The sequence below is a fragment of the Huiozyma naganishii genome, chromosome 7, assembly GCF_000348985.1.
Source record: "Huiozyma naganishii CBS 8797 chromosome 7, complete genome".
In the NCBI taxonomy this organism is placed as follows: Eukaryota; Fungi; Ascomycota; class Saccharomycetes; order Saccharomycetales; family Saccharomycetaceae; genus Huiozyma; species Huiozyma naganishii.
Window position 1 is genome coordinate 630,278 of NC_035928.1, and position 15,681 is coordinate 645,958.

The 15,681-nt window shown below is 48.5% G+C and overlaps 10 protein-coding genes across 10 annotated transcripts; 5 read left to right on the forward strand and 5 right to left on the reverse strand.

The window, feature by feature from the left end:
- Positions 1–619: 619 nt before the first annotated feature.
- Positions 620–1,381, reverse strand: KNAG0G02850 (uncharacterized protein; the record flags this gene model as incomplete). Its single annotated transcript, XM_022609164.1, has 1 exon — positions 620–1,381. The coding sequence occupies one exon, from the start codon at positions 1,379–1,381 to the stop codon at positions 620–622; it is 762 nt and encodes a 253-aa protein (XP_022465587.1).
- Positions 1,382–2,498: 1,117 nt separating this feature from the next.
- Positions 2,499–3,080, reverse strand: KNAG0G02855 (uncharacterized protein; the record flags this gene model as incomplete). Its single annotated transcript, XM_022609165.1, has 1 exon — positions 2,499–3,080. The coding sequence occupies one exon, from the start codon at positions 3,078–3,080 to the stop codon at positions 2,499–2,501; it is 582 nt and encodes a 193-aa protein (XP_022465588.1).
- A 590-nt stretch (positions 3,081–3,670) lies between these two features.
- On the reverse strand, positions 3,671–5,689 carry RIM20 (Rim20p; the record flags this gene model as incomplete). Its single annotated transcript, XM_022609166.1, has 1 exon — positions 3,671–5,689. One exon carries the CDS (start codon positions 5,687–5,689, stop codon positions 3,671–3,673), a length of 2,019 nt encoding a protein of 672 aa, XP_022465589.1.
- A 190-nt stretch (positions 5,690–5,879) lies between these two features.
- CAF20 (Caf20p) lies at positions 5,880–6,374 on the forward strand (the record flags this gene model as incomplete). The annotated part of the gene is made up of 1 exon (XM_022609167.1): positions 5,880–6,374. The coding sequence occupies one exon, from the start codon at positions 5,880–5,882 to the stop codon at positions 6,372–6,374; it is 495 nt and encodes a 164-aa protein (XP_022465590.1).
- Positions 6,375–6,621: 247 nt separating this feature from the next.
- On the forward strand, positions 6,622–7,758 carry SCJ1 (Scj1p; the record flags this gene model as incomplete). The annotated part of the gene is made up of 1 exon (XM_022609168.1): positions 6,622–7,758. The coding sequence occupies one exon, from the start codon at positions 6,622–6,624 to the stop codon at positions 7,756–7,758; it is 1,137 nt and encodes a 378-aa protein (XP_022465591.1).
- A 1,129-nt stretch (positions 7,759–8,887) lies between these two features.
- Positions 8,888–10,468, forward strand: GUA1 (GMP synthase (glutamine-hydrolyzing); the record flags this gene model as incomplete). The annotated part of the gene is made up of 1 exon (XM_022609169.1): positions 8,888–10,468. The coding sequence occupies one exon, from the start codon at positions 8,888–8,890 to the stop codon at positions 10,466–10,468; it is 1,581 nt and encodes a 526-aa protein (XP_022465592.1).
- A 285-nt stretch (positions 10,469–10,753) lies between these two features.
- Positions 10,754–11,551, forward strand: HEM4 (uroporphyrinogen-III synthase HEM4; the record flags this gene model as incomplete). The annotated part of the gene is made up of 1 exon (XM_022609170.1): positions 10,754–11,551. One exon carries the CDS (start codon positions 10,754–10,756, stop codon positions 11,549–11,551), a length of 798 nt encoding a protein of 265 aa, XP_022465593.1.
- A 108-nt stretch (positions 11,552–11,659) lies between these two features.
- RFM1 (Rfm1p) lies at positions 11,660–12,823 on the reverse strand (the record flags this gene model as incomplete). Its single annotated transcript, XM_022609171.1, has 1 exon — positions 11,660–12,823. One exon carries the CDS (start codon positions 12,821–12,823, stop codon positions 11,660–11,662), a length of 1,164 nt encoding a protein of 387 aa, XP_022465594.1.
- Positions 12,824–13,037: 214 nt separating this feature from the next.
- Positions 13,038–13,841, reverse strand: KNAG0G02920 (alpha/beta hydrolase; the record flags this gene model as incomplete). The annotated part of the gene is made up of 1 exon (XM_022609172.1): positions 13,038–13,841. One exon carries the CDS (start codon positions 13,839–13,841, stop codon positions 13,038–13,040), a length of 804 nt encoding a protein of 267 aa, XP_022465595.1.
- A 436-nt stretch (positions 13,842–14,277) lies between these two features.
- On the forward strand, positions 14,278–15,657 carry UBP8 (ubiquitin-specific protease UBP8; the record flags this gene model as incomplete). Its single annotated transcript, XM_022609173.1, has 1 exon — positions 14,278–15,657. The coding sequence occupies one exon, from the start codon at positions 14,278–14,280 to the stop codon at positions 15,655–15,657; it is 1,380 nt and encodes a 459-aa protein (XP_022465596.1).
- Positions 15,658–15,681: the final 24 nt, after the last annotated feature.

Here is a 15,681-nt window from a genome sequence, read left to right on the forward strand (position 1 = left end):
CCTCAACTTCCTCCGGTTAATAAACCTCCATGTATTACCGCTCGTGATTCTGTAGACAGTCTAACGGTTGCAGTCCGTGCTCCGCCAGGACCTGCTGTTCCGGCCCATCGTCCGACTCATCGTCCGATTCATCGGCCCGAAGTAGTGAAAGCGGCCCCTTTGTCTAAGGCACCCGCTTCTAAATCGGTTCACAAACCCACCACCCAGCGGGCCCTTTCGTCGGTGCCCCGTAGTCCCGGTATATGGCATTGCAGATATTGCTACAGTGAGATTGGAATCTTTCCTCTTTATATAAAATTTTCCATCCCATTATCGTCTGGATGATATACATCCAGATTATACTCTAACAATTCCCACTATAGTAACGTTTATGCTTATGTTGATATCATAGTAGTCTTATCTTCCATATCCAGCGGGAAAGACCCTACTTAACAGCAACGCTGTTTGATGTCTATTAAGATATTTTGCGAAGTGCTGGCTCAAGTATAAGGATAAAAAGTTGCAGTTTATTTTATCTATATATCTTGCTACAGCTTGAATCAGAATTGAGCGTTTTTTCTCGCTATATCAGCCCTGTAAGGAAGAAGCCGCAGTTATGAGTATATACTGACTGGTCTGTTTAGCTAACAACAGGAGACAGAACAGAATTGAACACAAACGTGCCAGGAATGTCCACGCCATTATCATCTAAATATCCATTAGGATCAATATGATAAGCAAAGCGGCCGTGATTCAACACAAAATCTGCTAGTTTCTCTGCCAGAGCTACGCGGTATTCTTCATCTTGTCCAACAGATCTCGAAACAGAACCAAATGGGTATTTTTCAAAGCTGTATGACATCCACCTAGGTTCAAAAACAACATTAGGTATACTTTTTTTAGATGCTGCGATCTCTCTTAAAAAAGACCAAGAGGATCTCTCTTCCAAATCGATTGCAATGTGCGTACCAGTAGTGCTTCTAAACAAGACTGCGTTCGTTGTACGTAGTCTGTCCTTGGACCGTTTCCATTTGGGGTAGTTGGCAATTCTCAAAGCAGATTCCACATTCAGACCTAGCAGTTCGGATGCTTGACTAAAATAGCGAGGATCGTCCACTACGTCGAAATCGACACAGTTCCCATCCCCGTAACAATGTTTTTTTAGAATCTCGGAGTTGACCTTAATGTTCTGGACGTTAATGTCTAGCACAGTAAAGAGGAGTGCGGCGGTGTAAAGGTTGCAGCCATACCCACCGCCAAAAACTCCTTGGCAACAATAATAAATTCCAGGTACTAAAGGGATTGAATCTCCAAAACCGAGATGCACTGACCAATTAGCGATATCAAAATCAAGTGTTCGATGTAGGAGGTCAAAGCCAGCGTTTAGCCACAATGTCCACATCAGCCAATCGCTGACATGGATATCTTTACTTCGTTGTTTTACATCTCGTCTAAACTGGGCCCAGCTCCAATGAAGTTTTTCCGGGACAAACTTAATTATTAGGTGGAAGACACTCAAATAAGTTTCCTATACGGTCTCTTCTTGGTAGGGCTCTCTATGGTGTTTAAAAAAAAGAACTTGGCAAGCCCGCTCTTATATAGTACACTCATTCTACTGGGAAAGCATGTGCCAAGGAAGGCTGGAGTTATCCTGGCAGCATCGTCGCATACGATACGCCCCCCCCTTGTCTATTCAGCGGTATGTTCTTCGGAAAAGCTAGAGATTATGTAAATTCGAAGGCCAATTTCATCCCAAAAGAGAAAGCCGGTGTCCCAAACTGGAAACAATAGGGAATGCCTTTACCCAATTCCTTCTCGAATGCGGACAGGCACCGGTTCCGGAGTAATCACGGAGAAGAAACCACTATTCATTTACAACTAATGGGAAACGTCGTTTAGCGTCAGTTTAGACAAAACAACAATCTTGGCTGTGTTGTATGTAGAATAGTTATTGAAAAAGGGTTGTTTAAAGTAAGCATGTTAGGTTCTTCAAAGATACATTAGAAAAAGAAAGAGGCCCAGCGTCGACGGAAGGGGACGGGGCAGGTCTAGTGTTATACTTAGTGAATTACCATATCATTGTGAGGATAAATTGGGAACTCCCTTTGGGAATGGACTCATGACCCGTTACCCTATCTAATACAATAAAACTGTGAACTATTGTAAACCCAACATGTGAGTATACGAACTCGAGACATGCGGATGGCCCGTTATCCGGAACATATATAAACTCCAAGGTATCTGAACCGACATCTTTCAAGACCGTCTCTAAATTGAGGACCCAACTAACGAAGAAAGTGGAAGACAAGCACGCACAACTGATACAGCTACATACTTTACGTATACGGCGTAAATACACAATATCAGAGTCCTTACACACTTTACTCAATTACTACCTGCTTTAGCTCTTACAATCATATAGTTAAATTGTAATAAAATATAAAAGAATATAAAAGAAGTATAAAGAACGCTAGGTGTACATCCAGTTCTATTCCTCAGTACACCTGGCTTGGCATAGATTAGTAATATAAGCCACTATTTCTGAAGAAAGATAGTCCGTTCCCGCGTTCTTCGTCCTTGTACGCTACACGTACAATAGAGCGACAGATAAGCTCATGAGAACGGTACCCATTCCGCTCGCACCTCATCACCCAGTCCGGATACGCACGGCGTCTAACAAAATACCAAAACAGGGAACGCAGCCCTATACTCTCTTCCATGGCGAGGTTGTGTTTGAATGATCCGTCGCTGTTAGGAATAAGGTGCTCGTACCCGGTTTCCCTGAGGTGCGAAACCAGAGCCTCGAACCAGCCGGTGTACTCGGCAGGATCGGTGATTTCGTACAGGTCGTGTGCCTGACGTGGGTCCAACGCGCTTGGGATATTGTACTGTTTCAAATAAATGTCCACGAACGATTGCTGCATCGAATCGTAACCAAACACCCGCTCGTTTGTCAACTCCGGGACTATTAATTTACTGGGAACAATAGTGACCCACCCCCTCTCGCTGGAAAGCGATTCAAGCGAGCTGAAGCTGTCGTCCCTACGGAGAGTGAATGGCGTGCGCAATTGATTTCTATCCCATGAAGTCTTGTGAAGCATTTTTTTTCTGGTTGATGTAGTCGTAGACTGAACTTGGTAAGAACCAATTCCCAGAAGTTTACAACATCCATCTCACCATCTCACCTCTCTTTTATATAATTTCAATGTCGAGGCATCGTTCGAGAAAGCAACCTCGAGGCAAGAATTAAGGTACAATTTCCAAGGGTCCTGCATTTAGGGGTACATTGTGATGGAACAATAAAAAAGAAGAAACGGCCCTAGCATGGGCTTATGCAATCAATTGCTTGGCAAAAATGCGGAGACCCTTGTGAAGACCATAGTGGGGCAGTAAGTGTTGTGAATGGTCAGTATACGATTGATAAGGGTCTGCATTCAGAGTACAATAGTGCCTTTTGTGCATAATATTTCCCGTTGCGGGCATTGACTTGAGCAAAGGGGATGGTAACAATGAGGGGGGTTTACGACCGTGGTTTTCCCCAACGTCGAGAACCTGAATATAACTGTTACGTTAAACGCAACGTCAGGGTACTGCCCTGGAGTTTATTATTAATAAGGCACAATTGCACCCCCAAATATGTGTCTTTGAGATAAATAATCTTTTTGTAGAAGAGTAAGAGGGCCACACACAATCACGAGGTGGACAGGAGCTTCTCGCTCATACGTTGTGCTTCCATTTTACGAGAATTGACAAACTCGTACACCTCATTGTAGAATGTGTCCAGTAATTTGATCAAGTCTTCGTAAAAATTGGACCCCTCCACCGTGTTCGTTTTCACCTCGTTGAACAGTTGTGATGAGTAGTTGAAGTCTTCCACGTACAGCTGCCGTGGATCCAGTCTCTTCACAATACCGTTATCCGTGCCCTCTACTTGTAACTTTGTGACCAATTCGTTATTCAATTTCTTCTCGTTGTCCAAAAACTTCAAATCAGCAATGAAGGCCTGTTGCAAGTGGTTCAAATAGACTGTTTCAAAATTGTCCGTAGACTTATCCCTTTTATACCTATCTATCAATTGAGGTAATAACGGGAGGTGCCAAGCCTTTTCCTCGACTTCAAGTTTCTTACCTGCTCTTTTCTTTAACACGGTTGCAATCTCATCTAGTAAAGGGCTACCCCCGGGGGACATTCGTGGATCCTCGGAAGTAATCAATGATATATCAATGCTTTTGAAAGTCTCTGAGTTTTGTAAATCCACTTGTATCCCCTTCTCCAAATACGATTTCAGTAAGGACAGTTTGTCATGGTAAGGTTTGTTCACAATAGACGACTCCGGTAACGTCCAGCGCAGAGAGCCGTATTGTTTCCTATAATTGCTATCCAGTTCAGCTTCCTGCACTAGCATGCTCTCAGATTCCTGAAGTTTACTCGCAACATTCTTCTGGGTTTTCAGCAAGTTCGACATGCTGCTCTCCACTTGCTTGACCTCGTCCCCATCAATTGAACGGAGCAAGTTTATGCCCGATGTATCGTTTTCCTCCAATGCAGCATTTAGTATTTTGGTCAGTGCGTCTAAGGGGGCAATTAAGTTCTCTTGAACGTACTTGACTTGTCTTTCCTTGAAAACCGTCGATGCCTCAATTATCTCAAGGGGTAACAAATCTTCAAACAGAGCTGGGACAACGCCCACATCAACAATCTTACATAGTGCTTCCCACATGGGAGTATCAGTCTTGATCATGTTTAAAGGTGAGACCAATACTGGTGCCTGTGCTGGTACCTCCTGATGGTAGATGAAATCGTTATCTCTCTTCACATCCTTAAAACTGGCCGATACATCACCCAGAAACGTGTCCACATTTAGCGATGTCGGCGCAGACAACATTTTGAAAACCTGATTGTAGCACGCGATCTCTACACCGTACTGCTCCTGGGTGTGGTAATCCTTACCCATTCTGTACAGAGTAACCGCTTTGAAATAAACGGCCTTGTCATGGATATGTTTGATCCAGTCGGACAAGATCAGTATACTCTTTTCAGCGTGCGTTTCACACTGGTCGTAGAACGAGTGTATCTGAGAAGCCAGTCTCGCCACGGTCCTATCGTTGATTTTCCCAGTGAAAAGTGTTTTCCTCCAAAAGCAAACCATAGCCTGTGCCAGCATCAACAGTCTGAAAGCTTTCAAAGTCGCTACATCTGCAACGGGTGCATCCCCGCGTGTCAGGTCTTTGCTTTCCGAACCAGTACCGCCTTCGCTCACCTCGATTAAATGCATCCATATAATGGCACTCATTTGGAAGTACTTGCATTGCAATGCGACACTCCCCTCGTCCACCCCATTCAGATCCAACGCCAGCAGCGTGTACAAAGATGCGATGTTGTACAGGACGTTCAATTGCTCCCACCGGAAGGAGCTCTGCGCGGAGGGGATCGATTTATTCGAGAAAGTCTGGAACCACGTGAACTTGACCTGATCTCCTGGGAACTTCTCCATCAATTGGTCCAGACACTTGTAGTACCGAACGTGATCCCGCACCGCCTCCAAGGAGACATCCGGGTTCCGAACAGTCTCCCGCAAAGACTGAACAGTGTGCAGGTCCCCCTCAAACTGCTTCGAACTTTGCACCGCAGTAGCATCTATCAGCAAGGCAACCCCAGCAGCAACATCAATTTCCACAGTCCTCTTCAGCGGGATGGCAGCAAAATCCATCCCAGACCAGCCACTACTACTCTTCTTGCAGGAACCCTTATATATACAGTCACTCTCATCCACTATGGAATGTCTTAAAAGTGAAAAATTTTAAAGCTAGTTTTAAAGAACAACGTCATCGCAACGACGTAGTGTTCGTGTTTGCGCAGAGTACCAACACCACAGAACACTACGGGACTACGAGACCACGATGGTTACTGTTTTGAGAAGAAGCTACACCATTGACGAGCTGTTCCAGTTGAAACCCGCCGCGGCCCCCGCGGAGCTGGCTGTGAACTTCGACGCGGTCGAATTCTGCGCGCTCGTCGCGAAGGTCAAAGAAATCCAGGCTGCTCGTGAGGAGGAGTACATGGCGCACAACGGCGGCCGCAGAAGGTCTTCGCACCACTTTGCGCACACGAGACCGAAGGTGAAGCACATGAAGCCGAAGGTGAAGACTGACGAGGACGGGTGGTCCACGTTTGAGCCTAAGATGCCGTCCGAGACGGACCTTACCGAGGGCAACAAGCAGAAGTCATCTGATTCCCTGACTGCCGCGCAGGAGAATGTGAGGGTGAGACCCAACAACAAGAACATGGGGTCCAGCAGACCAGCTGACGCGAAGGATATCATTGCCGATAAGCAGATTCTGGGCTTCAATGCGTTCGCTGCACTGGAGAGCGAGTCTGAATCGGACAACGAGTAAGAGAGTCGGGATATTGATTCCCACAATACGTATATATATATATATGTTATGGACATGTAGAGACATGTGTGTTTTTAGTAGTGTTTCAGTGATATACCGTTATATGTCATTTTAGAAGGACACGTAATTTAAACTGTTTAAGTTACACAACTTTGGAACTGAGGTTGAAGCATTGTCCAGAGCAGGTACCCAGTTCGAGCAGTCCGTGTATATACAGCTGGCCGTCGTCCTAAGCTTTCTTTTGGTGATGAGACTGTGCTGGTTTGTGATCGGATGGCTCTTTTGCCTCGCTGCAGCGCAGGATTACTATGCTATATTGGGTGTCGCGAAGGACGCATCTGAGAAGGATATCAAGTCTGCGTACAGGCAGATGTCGAAGAAATGGCACCCTGATAAGAATGCCGGGGACGACGAGGCTCATCACAAGTTTATAGAGATCGGTGAGGCATACGAGGTTTTGAGTGACTCAGAAAAGAGGGCCACGTACGACCGGTTTGGTGCGGACGCGCTGAAGAACGGCGGTGGCGGTGGTGGTGGGCATCCCGGTGGGTTCGGTGGCGGTGGGTTCCACGACCCGTTTGACCTGTTTAACCAGATGTTTGGCGACAGCCACCCTGGCGGACAGAACGTGAGGAAAGGTTCCAATCTCATCGTGAAGGATTCTGTCACTTTGAATGGGTTCTACCACGGGTTCTACGCGAACCTCACTCTCGATCTGAACGACGACTGTGAGCATTGTCACGGGTCAGGTGCGGAGGACAACCAGTTTGCGACTTGCGAGACCTGTCAGGGCCGCGGTGTGATAATCCAGGTGATCCAAATGGGGTTCATGACGCAACAGATCCAACAGGTGTGTGGCGCATGTCAAGGTAAGGGGAAGACAATCAAGCACGTCTGCAAAATTTGTCGTGGTGCAAGAGTCGTCAAGACGCCCAAGACTTTCGAAATCTCTGTCCCAGCAGGTGCTCAGAGAAACTATAATGTGGTCAAGAGTGGGCAAGCGGAGAAGGTACCCGATATGCAAAGCGGTGACCTCGTCTTCGTATTCGAGGAAAACTCCCACGAGAACTTAGGGTACCGCAGACGCGGTGACCACCTTTACAGAACGGAGGTACTGCATTGGAAGGAGGCGCTACTCGGTGGGTGGGAAAGACGCATTGCATTCTTCGACGACCAGAAACAGGTGGTTGTCAAAAGAGATAAGAACGTCGTCACTGCACCGGGCGAAATAGAAAGGGTGCCCAACTTGGGTATGCCCAAGTTGAACAGCAAGGGTAAGAGCACCAATGCGTACGGTGACTTGTTCATCGAGTACGTCATCGTGAGCCCAAAGGAGTTCCCCAGCGGCAAGGGCTCACCAGAAATTATCAGAGATGAGTTGTAAGACTGTGTAATTAGATAGAATCGATACATGCAAGAGAGAATTACAGTTGTAGAAAGAATCATGACCAATTGTATCAGGTTTTTGTATATAATCAACAACTGGAGATACGTCTTTCTTCGAGACCAAACTCACTGAAAAGAGTGAGGGTCCCGATCAATATGCCATGCACCGAGCGTTATATTAGCAATGTCCCCCCAGGAAAGATAGGGCACGTAGCGCACATCAATAACCTTACACGGCATCAAACCTAAAAGGAAAACTCTGGGCATAGAGGTATATAAACCCGCCCAGAGTGACGCCCATAAGAATACATGGCAAGTTTGTCTCCTGAGGAGAAACGCTGCGCGCCTAGCGATCTCCCTCAGGGGAAATGTACACACGAACGGTACACACAGACACCCACCAGGTTCCTCTTTCCAAGCTCCTCTTTATATACTCGACAACAGCGCAGTTGCGTGCACCCTCGTGCCAAACGACACAGAGCAGTGAAAACTTTTCACGGGCCCGACGACCCACATATAAAGGAGACGGAAGAGCCACTTCCCTTTTGCGATTCCCTCTCTCCCGTCTCGTTTTATCATTTGCAGGAGGAAAGAACACCAATACATATTAACTACCCTTCCGGATTACCAAGCTTAGACATTAAAAATATTCATAACCCTACATGTCAATTGAAGCACAAATGGCCGGAAGTAGATCAAAAGTAATTAAAGACTTGCCCTGATAATCCAGATGACGTCCTGTCGGTGGGGAGCAAAAGATAAAATCTTTTGCACCCACTGAACTACACGTCAACTTGGTTCGCTTGGGGCTGACATTTCCTACTCTCTTTCAAGAAAAAGCTTCGTACTCGATACCTTGGCCAACGTAGACAACGTAGCTTCACGGCTGACTGACTCACCGTCTTCATGACACTGTATACTCGTAGTAGTAGTAGTAGTAGTAGTAGTATGCTCTTCACTGTTAAAAACTGAAAAATTTTCGCAGTGAAAAATTTTTCAAACTGAAAAATTATATAATAAAATGACGTTCGAGAGCTTGCGATGAGATGAGATGAGATGAGATGGGGTGGGATCTGTCTGTCTCTGGGTGATAGCACGTCACACACACACACTTACACAACTGCGCGATGTCTGGTTCCGCCGACCCTGTTTCTGCCGCTTTCGACACCATCCTGGTGCTGGATTTTGGGTCCCAGTACTCGCATCTGATCACGAGAAGACTGAGAGAGTTCAATATTTACGCAGAGATGCTGCCCTGCACGCAGAAGATCTCTGAATTGGGGTGGACGCCCAAGGGTATCATCATGTCCGGTGGGCCGTACTCCGTGTACGCGGAGGATGCCCCACACGTCGACCACGACGTGTTCAAGCTGGGCGTCCCCATCCTGGGGATCTGCTACGGTATGCAAGAGCTTGCCTGGATCAACGGGAAGCAGGTGCACCGTGGGGAGAAAAGAGAGTACGGGCCCTCGAAGTTGCACGTCTTGGACAACACGAACCCGCTGTTTGAAGGAATCGACAACTCGACAGTGTGGATGTCCCATGGGGACAAATTGAACGGGTTGCCCACTGGGTTCAAAGTCATTGCCATTTCGGACAACTCCCCCTTTTGTGGGATCGTGCACGAGAGCGACCCTATCTACGGTATCCAGTTCCACCCAGAGGTCACGCATTCGACGATGGGGAAAGTCCTGTTGAAGAACTTCGCCGTTAACTTGTGCCACGCGGCACAGAACTGGACCATGGAGAACTTCATCGAGAAGGAGATCACCAGAATTAGAGAACTAGTCGGTCCCACTGCGGAGGTCATCGGTGCTGTTTCCGGTGGGGTCGATTCCACGGTCGCCTCCAAGCTGATGACTGAGGCCATCGGCGACAGGTTCCACGCCATCCTCGTGGACAACGGTGTCTTGAGATTGAACGAGGCTGCCACCGTTAAGAAGACCCTGGTCGATGGGCTTGGGATCAACCTGACTGTCATCGACGCCTCCGAGGAGTTCTTGACTAAGCTTAAGGGCGTCACGGACCCAGAGAAGAAGAGAAAGATCATCGGGAACACTTTCATCCACGTCTTTGAGAGAGAGGCTGAAAACATTAAGCCAAAGGACGGCCAAGAGATTCAATACCTGCTTCAAGGCACTCTGTACCCTGACGTCATAGAGTCCATCTCCTTCAAGGGTCCCTCGCAAACCATCAAGACTCACCACAACGTCGGTGGTCTGTTGGAAGACATGAAGTTGAAACTGATCGAACCATTGAGAGAACTGTTCAAGGATGAGGTCAGACACCTTGGTGAGCTGTTGGGGATCTCCCACGAGCTTGTCTGGAGACACCCATTCCCAGGTCCAGGTATCGCCATTAGAGTCCTCGGTGAAGTCACCAAGAGCCAGGTCGAGATCGCCAGAAAAGCCGACTACATCTACATCGAAGAGATCAGGAAGGCTGGTCTGTACGACAAGATCTCGCAAGCGTTTGCCTGCCTGCTACCGGTCAAGTCCGTCGGTGTCATGGGTGACCAAAGAACCTACGAGCAAGTCATCGCTTTGAGAGCCATCGAAACCACCGATTTCATGACCGCCGACTGGTACCCATTCGAGCACAGCTTCTTGAAGAACGTCGCTTCCAGAATCGTCAACGAGGTCGACGGTGTCGCTAGAGTCACCTACGATATCACCTCCAAGCCTCCAGCCACCGTCGAATGGGAATGATCGATCCAAGCATCTGCCCATTCCTCCCGCTAACATTTTATAAATTATTCTATATTATAAAATTCTCATCTGTACCCATAACATAACGCTTCTAAGAGCACAATTTCATCCTCTGGTGGGATTACAGTTGCTCTAAAACTAGGAAGAAAATTTGTCTGAGTGTAGTATTACCACTGTTGATCAGTTGGTCCTCCAGAACTGATAAACTTTCTGCATTTTTGAGTTCGATACTGCTGTACATCGAGGCGAAGAGAGACCACTGTCGCATAACCCAGAGTCATGACAATGTCCAAAGCAGAGCATGTCATTCTGTTGAAAAACAAGACGGAGCCCGTGGACAAGTACGAGTCGCTGGCGCCTGGTTTTGACTTCCACTCCGTCGATTTCCTCCCACTGATACGTCACGAAAACGTTCCTGACGAACTGCTCGTATTGCTGCATGACAGTAGTTCATTAAGAAACCTCCGTCATATTATTGTCACATCACAGCGGACAGTAGAGTGTCTCTACCACAGTGTGCTACCATATTTAACCCCAAGCGTCAAAAGAGAGTTTCTGAGGAAGAAAGTTTACACTGTCGGTCCCGCAACAGGCAATTTCTTGCGTGAGTGTGGATTCAGTGACGTTTGTGGGGATGAAGCCGGGAACGGGGGGAACTTAGCGGACATGCTGTTACAAACGTTGCCCGATTATGATGGCGAGATCTTGTTTCTTGTGGGGGTCATCAGAAGGGACATAATACGGAAAAAGTTAACCGCACAAGGGCTCAAAGTGAGAGAACTGGTCACATACCAGACCAGCGCACTAGAGCATAGTTTACCCCGGTTCTGCCGTTGTTTGAAAACAAGCTGTACAAATTGGGTCGTCATATTTAGTCCGCAAGGTACAGATGACATCGTAAATTACTTGAAGGAGGTCCAGAGCCAAGAAGCAGGTCCCGTCCTTAAAGTAGCATGCATAGGCCCCACCACGGAACAGTTTCTGCTCGATAACGGTGTAAAACCGTTGGTGGTGAGTACGAAACCGGAGCCTACATATTTATGGGAGTCGATTCGCCAGTACGATAATGGTGAACTTCATTGACACTTAATGGAACAGCTGTAAAATGGCATTGTATTGTGTATGTATATATATCTGTCTGTGCTTAGTTGTATTTAGGTAAGACTTGGACATAATGAAACAACATAGCAATTATGGTATTGGTGTGCTGGCTAGTTTCGGTCTCTTGCGGATACCAGCAAGTCCGCCCTCGAACCTCGATAGGATTATTGTGATCTGGTCCGTGGCTATAAGCTCATTGATTTTGATGGAGTTGACCACGGGTTTAGTCCTCAATTGCTTGTCTGGTGTGTAGCGCAACCTGGGGGGTAAAATCCAGTCGGACCTTCTGTTCGGGCTGTCCGTCTTGGGGACGAGCGATTCGTAAAGGTCTTTTATTTCCAGCTCTCCATCCTCCGTAGAATCAGATTTAGATGCAGAGGACCGTCTGGAGACCGGTTGGGGTTGTGATCCCGCCTCGGACCCACCGGCGTCCCCAGTAACTGTATTCTTGCTTGAAATCCTCGAAGATCTCCTGATATAGTTTGCGTCCGTGTTTGAAAGTGGATACAGAGGGCCAATAATACTTTCTGTAGAGATATCTGCGCGTATTTTGTCGAACTGCCCAGGGTTGACGACCGTTGTCGCATCTTGTTCGAAGAGGCTGTCCTTCTCCGGGTTGAGCTGCGGCTGTTCGATCGTGGGAAAATCTAATGCGTTGGACTCCGTTACACTATTGCTTGAGTCGCCCAACGATGCAGAACCTGCCCGGGAAGGTGCAGCGGTACTATAATCCGTGTCCTCTGGCCCCGCCGTCACCGGCGGAGTCTGTTCTTTCGTGCTGTCTCTTTTAATTCTCTCGTAGTATTTCCCCACTTGCCTTCTTCTAATTCGGTCGATGTCCACTCTCCCACTTTCCGACCTGCCCTTGCGGAAAGAGTGGATAATGAAGAAATCATGGTACGACTCGAACTCCTTTGGTTTGATCGTGGAGACCAAACCCTTGATATCTTCGCTGAGCGTGTCTCCATCCTTCAAAAGCTCTTTGATTCTGTCGATTTTTGAATCACCGGAACCAGCGACTGCCCCCAAATGAGCTGGCTTCCCAACTGCTGCCATTACACAGAGGCTATATAAAGCAAAAGTACGTGTATATATGACTATATGAGTATAGAATGTTGGCCAAATGCAGCAATTCCCTGCCCTAAATTTTGCCAAAACACAGATATGAATATGCACACCTTGTACTAGCACTGCAATAAGTAACTGTCCTGTCCGATAAGTCTCCTTTTCAAACCCGCTCACTTCCATGTACATGTATATATATAAATTTATTTTATTTATTCTGTTCCCAAATTTTTTAATGCCCTGTTTTGGGATGTGACATAAAATCGGCGACACGAACGAAGAGGAGTTTGAGTGACTGACGCGAGACGTCTGCTGGTGGCCGTGTCGTGGCGCATTGCTTGTGTTTATGTGTGTGTATTTGTATGTAGTTATTTTATTTGGCGGAGGAGCGAGAAGGTCCTGTTTATATTCCTCCAAAGGAATCCATCATCTGCAAAAGATCGTCGTCGAGGGCGGCGGGTTTAGTGTCATCTTGGATTGTGCCCCCCCGGGGTGTCCCGGTTTCTTTACCACCAGGGGGCTTGGTAATCTTTTGTACGTGCGTCAGCCAGTTGCACACTTTAGTGACAAACTGCTTCGAGTTGGGCACAAAATGACTCCCCGGGTGTATCAGCAGCGTGCGTTTGTCCTCCGGCCACGTATCGTACAGTCGCCGCACTCGTTCCTCTGAAACCACAGCATCCAGGCCGCCCTGCACGTGTAGTGAGGGTACCCACTCGCTGTTCGTGTCGTAGGATTGCTGGTAGGCGGCCGGTTCCAGCCTGAACCCGCTGAACGACACGAGGAATTGCAACGGTGGTTGTTCCTCTGGGGTCAACCCGAGAATCGCATTGATCCCCGTGGAGAGGTACCCAGCAAGTGCTGCCCCCTGGCTAAACCCAATAACCCCCTCGAAGGGTCCATTCTCCACCACGTAGTCGTGTAAGTACTTGATCGTCGCGTCTGGGACTGTGTACTGCTGCCCTGTCGTGGGAGTACCAGACTTGATCCACCACCCGTACACTGGCTCCCCCTCAGCATCTTTATCCACCTCTGCTTTATCATCGGACACCAGAGACCGTTTATCGACAAGCTCCGGCCCGCAAGGGTACCACAGTTCGTAGCCCATCTTTGCGAGACTTTTCCTCAACCCGCCGGTCTTCTGTCTGAAAATCTTGTCCGACTGCACGAACCCGTGCAGCATCAGCACCTTCCGCAGTCCAGACATCCCTCACAGCAGCACTGCAAGTGGCAATTGACGTGGCAATTGATGCTACAGAGTCACCTCATCGCCTCTTTAGAGGCACTTAAGTTCGAAATCATACCGCACTGAAATTTTTCACTTCTCGTCCAGTTGTCAGCAGTCGATGGGCCTGACGATACCTCTTGGATTCGGCCCTCTTGTGACCTCTTTCAGTTCCCTGTGATCCCCCTTCTTGGCAACTTGGAGGTGTCAGTGTTGTGTGTGAGTTGCGGATTTGTTTGGTCTCTTTTCGGTGGGTTAGAGACAGAAATTAGTGATATAGTCCAGGGTTTGCATTCTGCAGGTTGGATCCAGGCGAAGCTGTGTGTGCTATCGTAATATAGGGTCGTAACTAGGATCAGTTGCTAATAACTTACTTTGAGGATCCTCCCTGCTGTTGTTGTAATTGCAATTGGGGGTAATGTCTAGTTGTAAGCATATTGATCTGGTGTTGGCGGATGATCTGGAGAGGGATCGGTTTCTAGGCGAGTACGCTGCGGTCAAGCGGTTTGTGTTGCGGGCGAGTACCAGGGACAAGCTGCAATGTGGGATGACGTGCCACACGTGTAGGGAGGTGTGTCGCGGTGCGACTTTTATCTGCCTCTCGGGGGGTTGCACGTACGTCGGGTGTTGGAACGGCGGCCACTTCCAAGAACATACCCAGGGGGGCCACCGTCTTGGGGTCAACGCACAGAACGGACTCGTGTTCTGTTTCGAGTGTGTTGACTACGTTGCCGGTTGCGAGACGCTCGATATAGCCGGGGTGCCCTGGGACAGTGCGATGTCGAAACAAGTCTCGCTGCCAACGAGTCTCCGGAGGGATGGGCTGTACGGGCTGCTCAACCTCGGGTCTACGTGCTTTATGAGCAGTATCCTACAATCACTGATCCACAACACGTACATCCAGTATTGGTTTCTGAATAGCGGGCACGCGCGGCGCTGCGCACTGCGCGACCCGAGCAGTTGCATCTCGTGTGCATTGGATAGAATTATCAGCGAGTGTTATGGGTCGCTCAGCGAACGTAACGACCACGCAGGGTTCCTCTCACTGCTCACTTGCTCGTGGAAGATCAACCAGAACTTCGCTGGATACTCGCAGCAGGACGCTCACGAGTTCTTGCAGTTCCTGTTGAACCAGCTGCATTGCGACTACAAACGTGAGCGGCAAGTGGACGAGGACAAAGAGGTGAGATCTTCTTCCTCCCAGCTGTGCCACTGCATTGTGCATTCGTCGTTCCAGGGTACACTGCGAAGCTCGATAGTATGTCCCGAGTGCCAGGACGACTCGAAGACGATGTTGGACCCGTTCCTGGACTTGTCGCTAGACATCAAGGGACAGAGGACGCTGTACGACTGTCTGGACAGTTTCCACAGGCGCGAGCAACTCCACGACTTCGATTATCATTGTCCGCGGTGCCAGACTTCACGGGACCCAATCAAGCAACTGACGATCGAGCGGCTCGCGCCGACACTCGTGCTACAATTGAAACGGTTCGAGCACCTCACGAGCGGGCAGAATGTCAAGCTGAACGACCCGGTCCAGTTCCCCCTGCATCTTGACATGAGCCGGTACTGCACTGGTGGTGAACCCACGACAAGCATCGTGTACCGGCTCTCCGGGGTCGTGTCGCACAGCGGAACCGTCAACGAGGGCCACTACACCGCCGTGCTGCAGTTGAACTCCGGAGAGTGGTTCAAGTTCAACGACTCGATGATCTCGGTCGTGTCTGCAGAGGACGTGCTGCGGGAACAGGCGTACCTGCTGCTGTACACCGTGGAGCAAGTCGCCGCGACAGCGTAGTCGTGGCGAAGGAGAGGGGAAGAG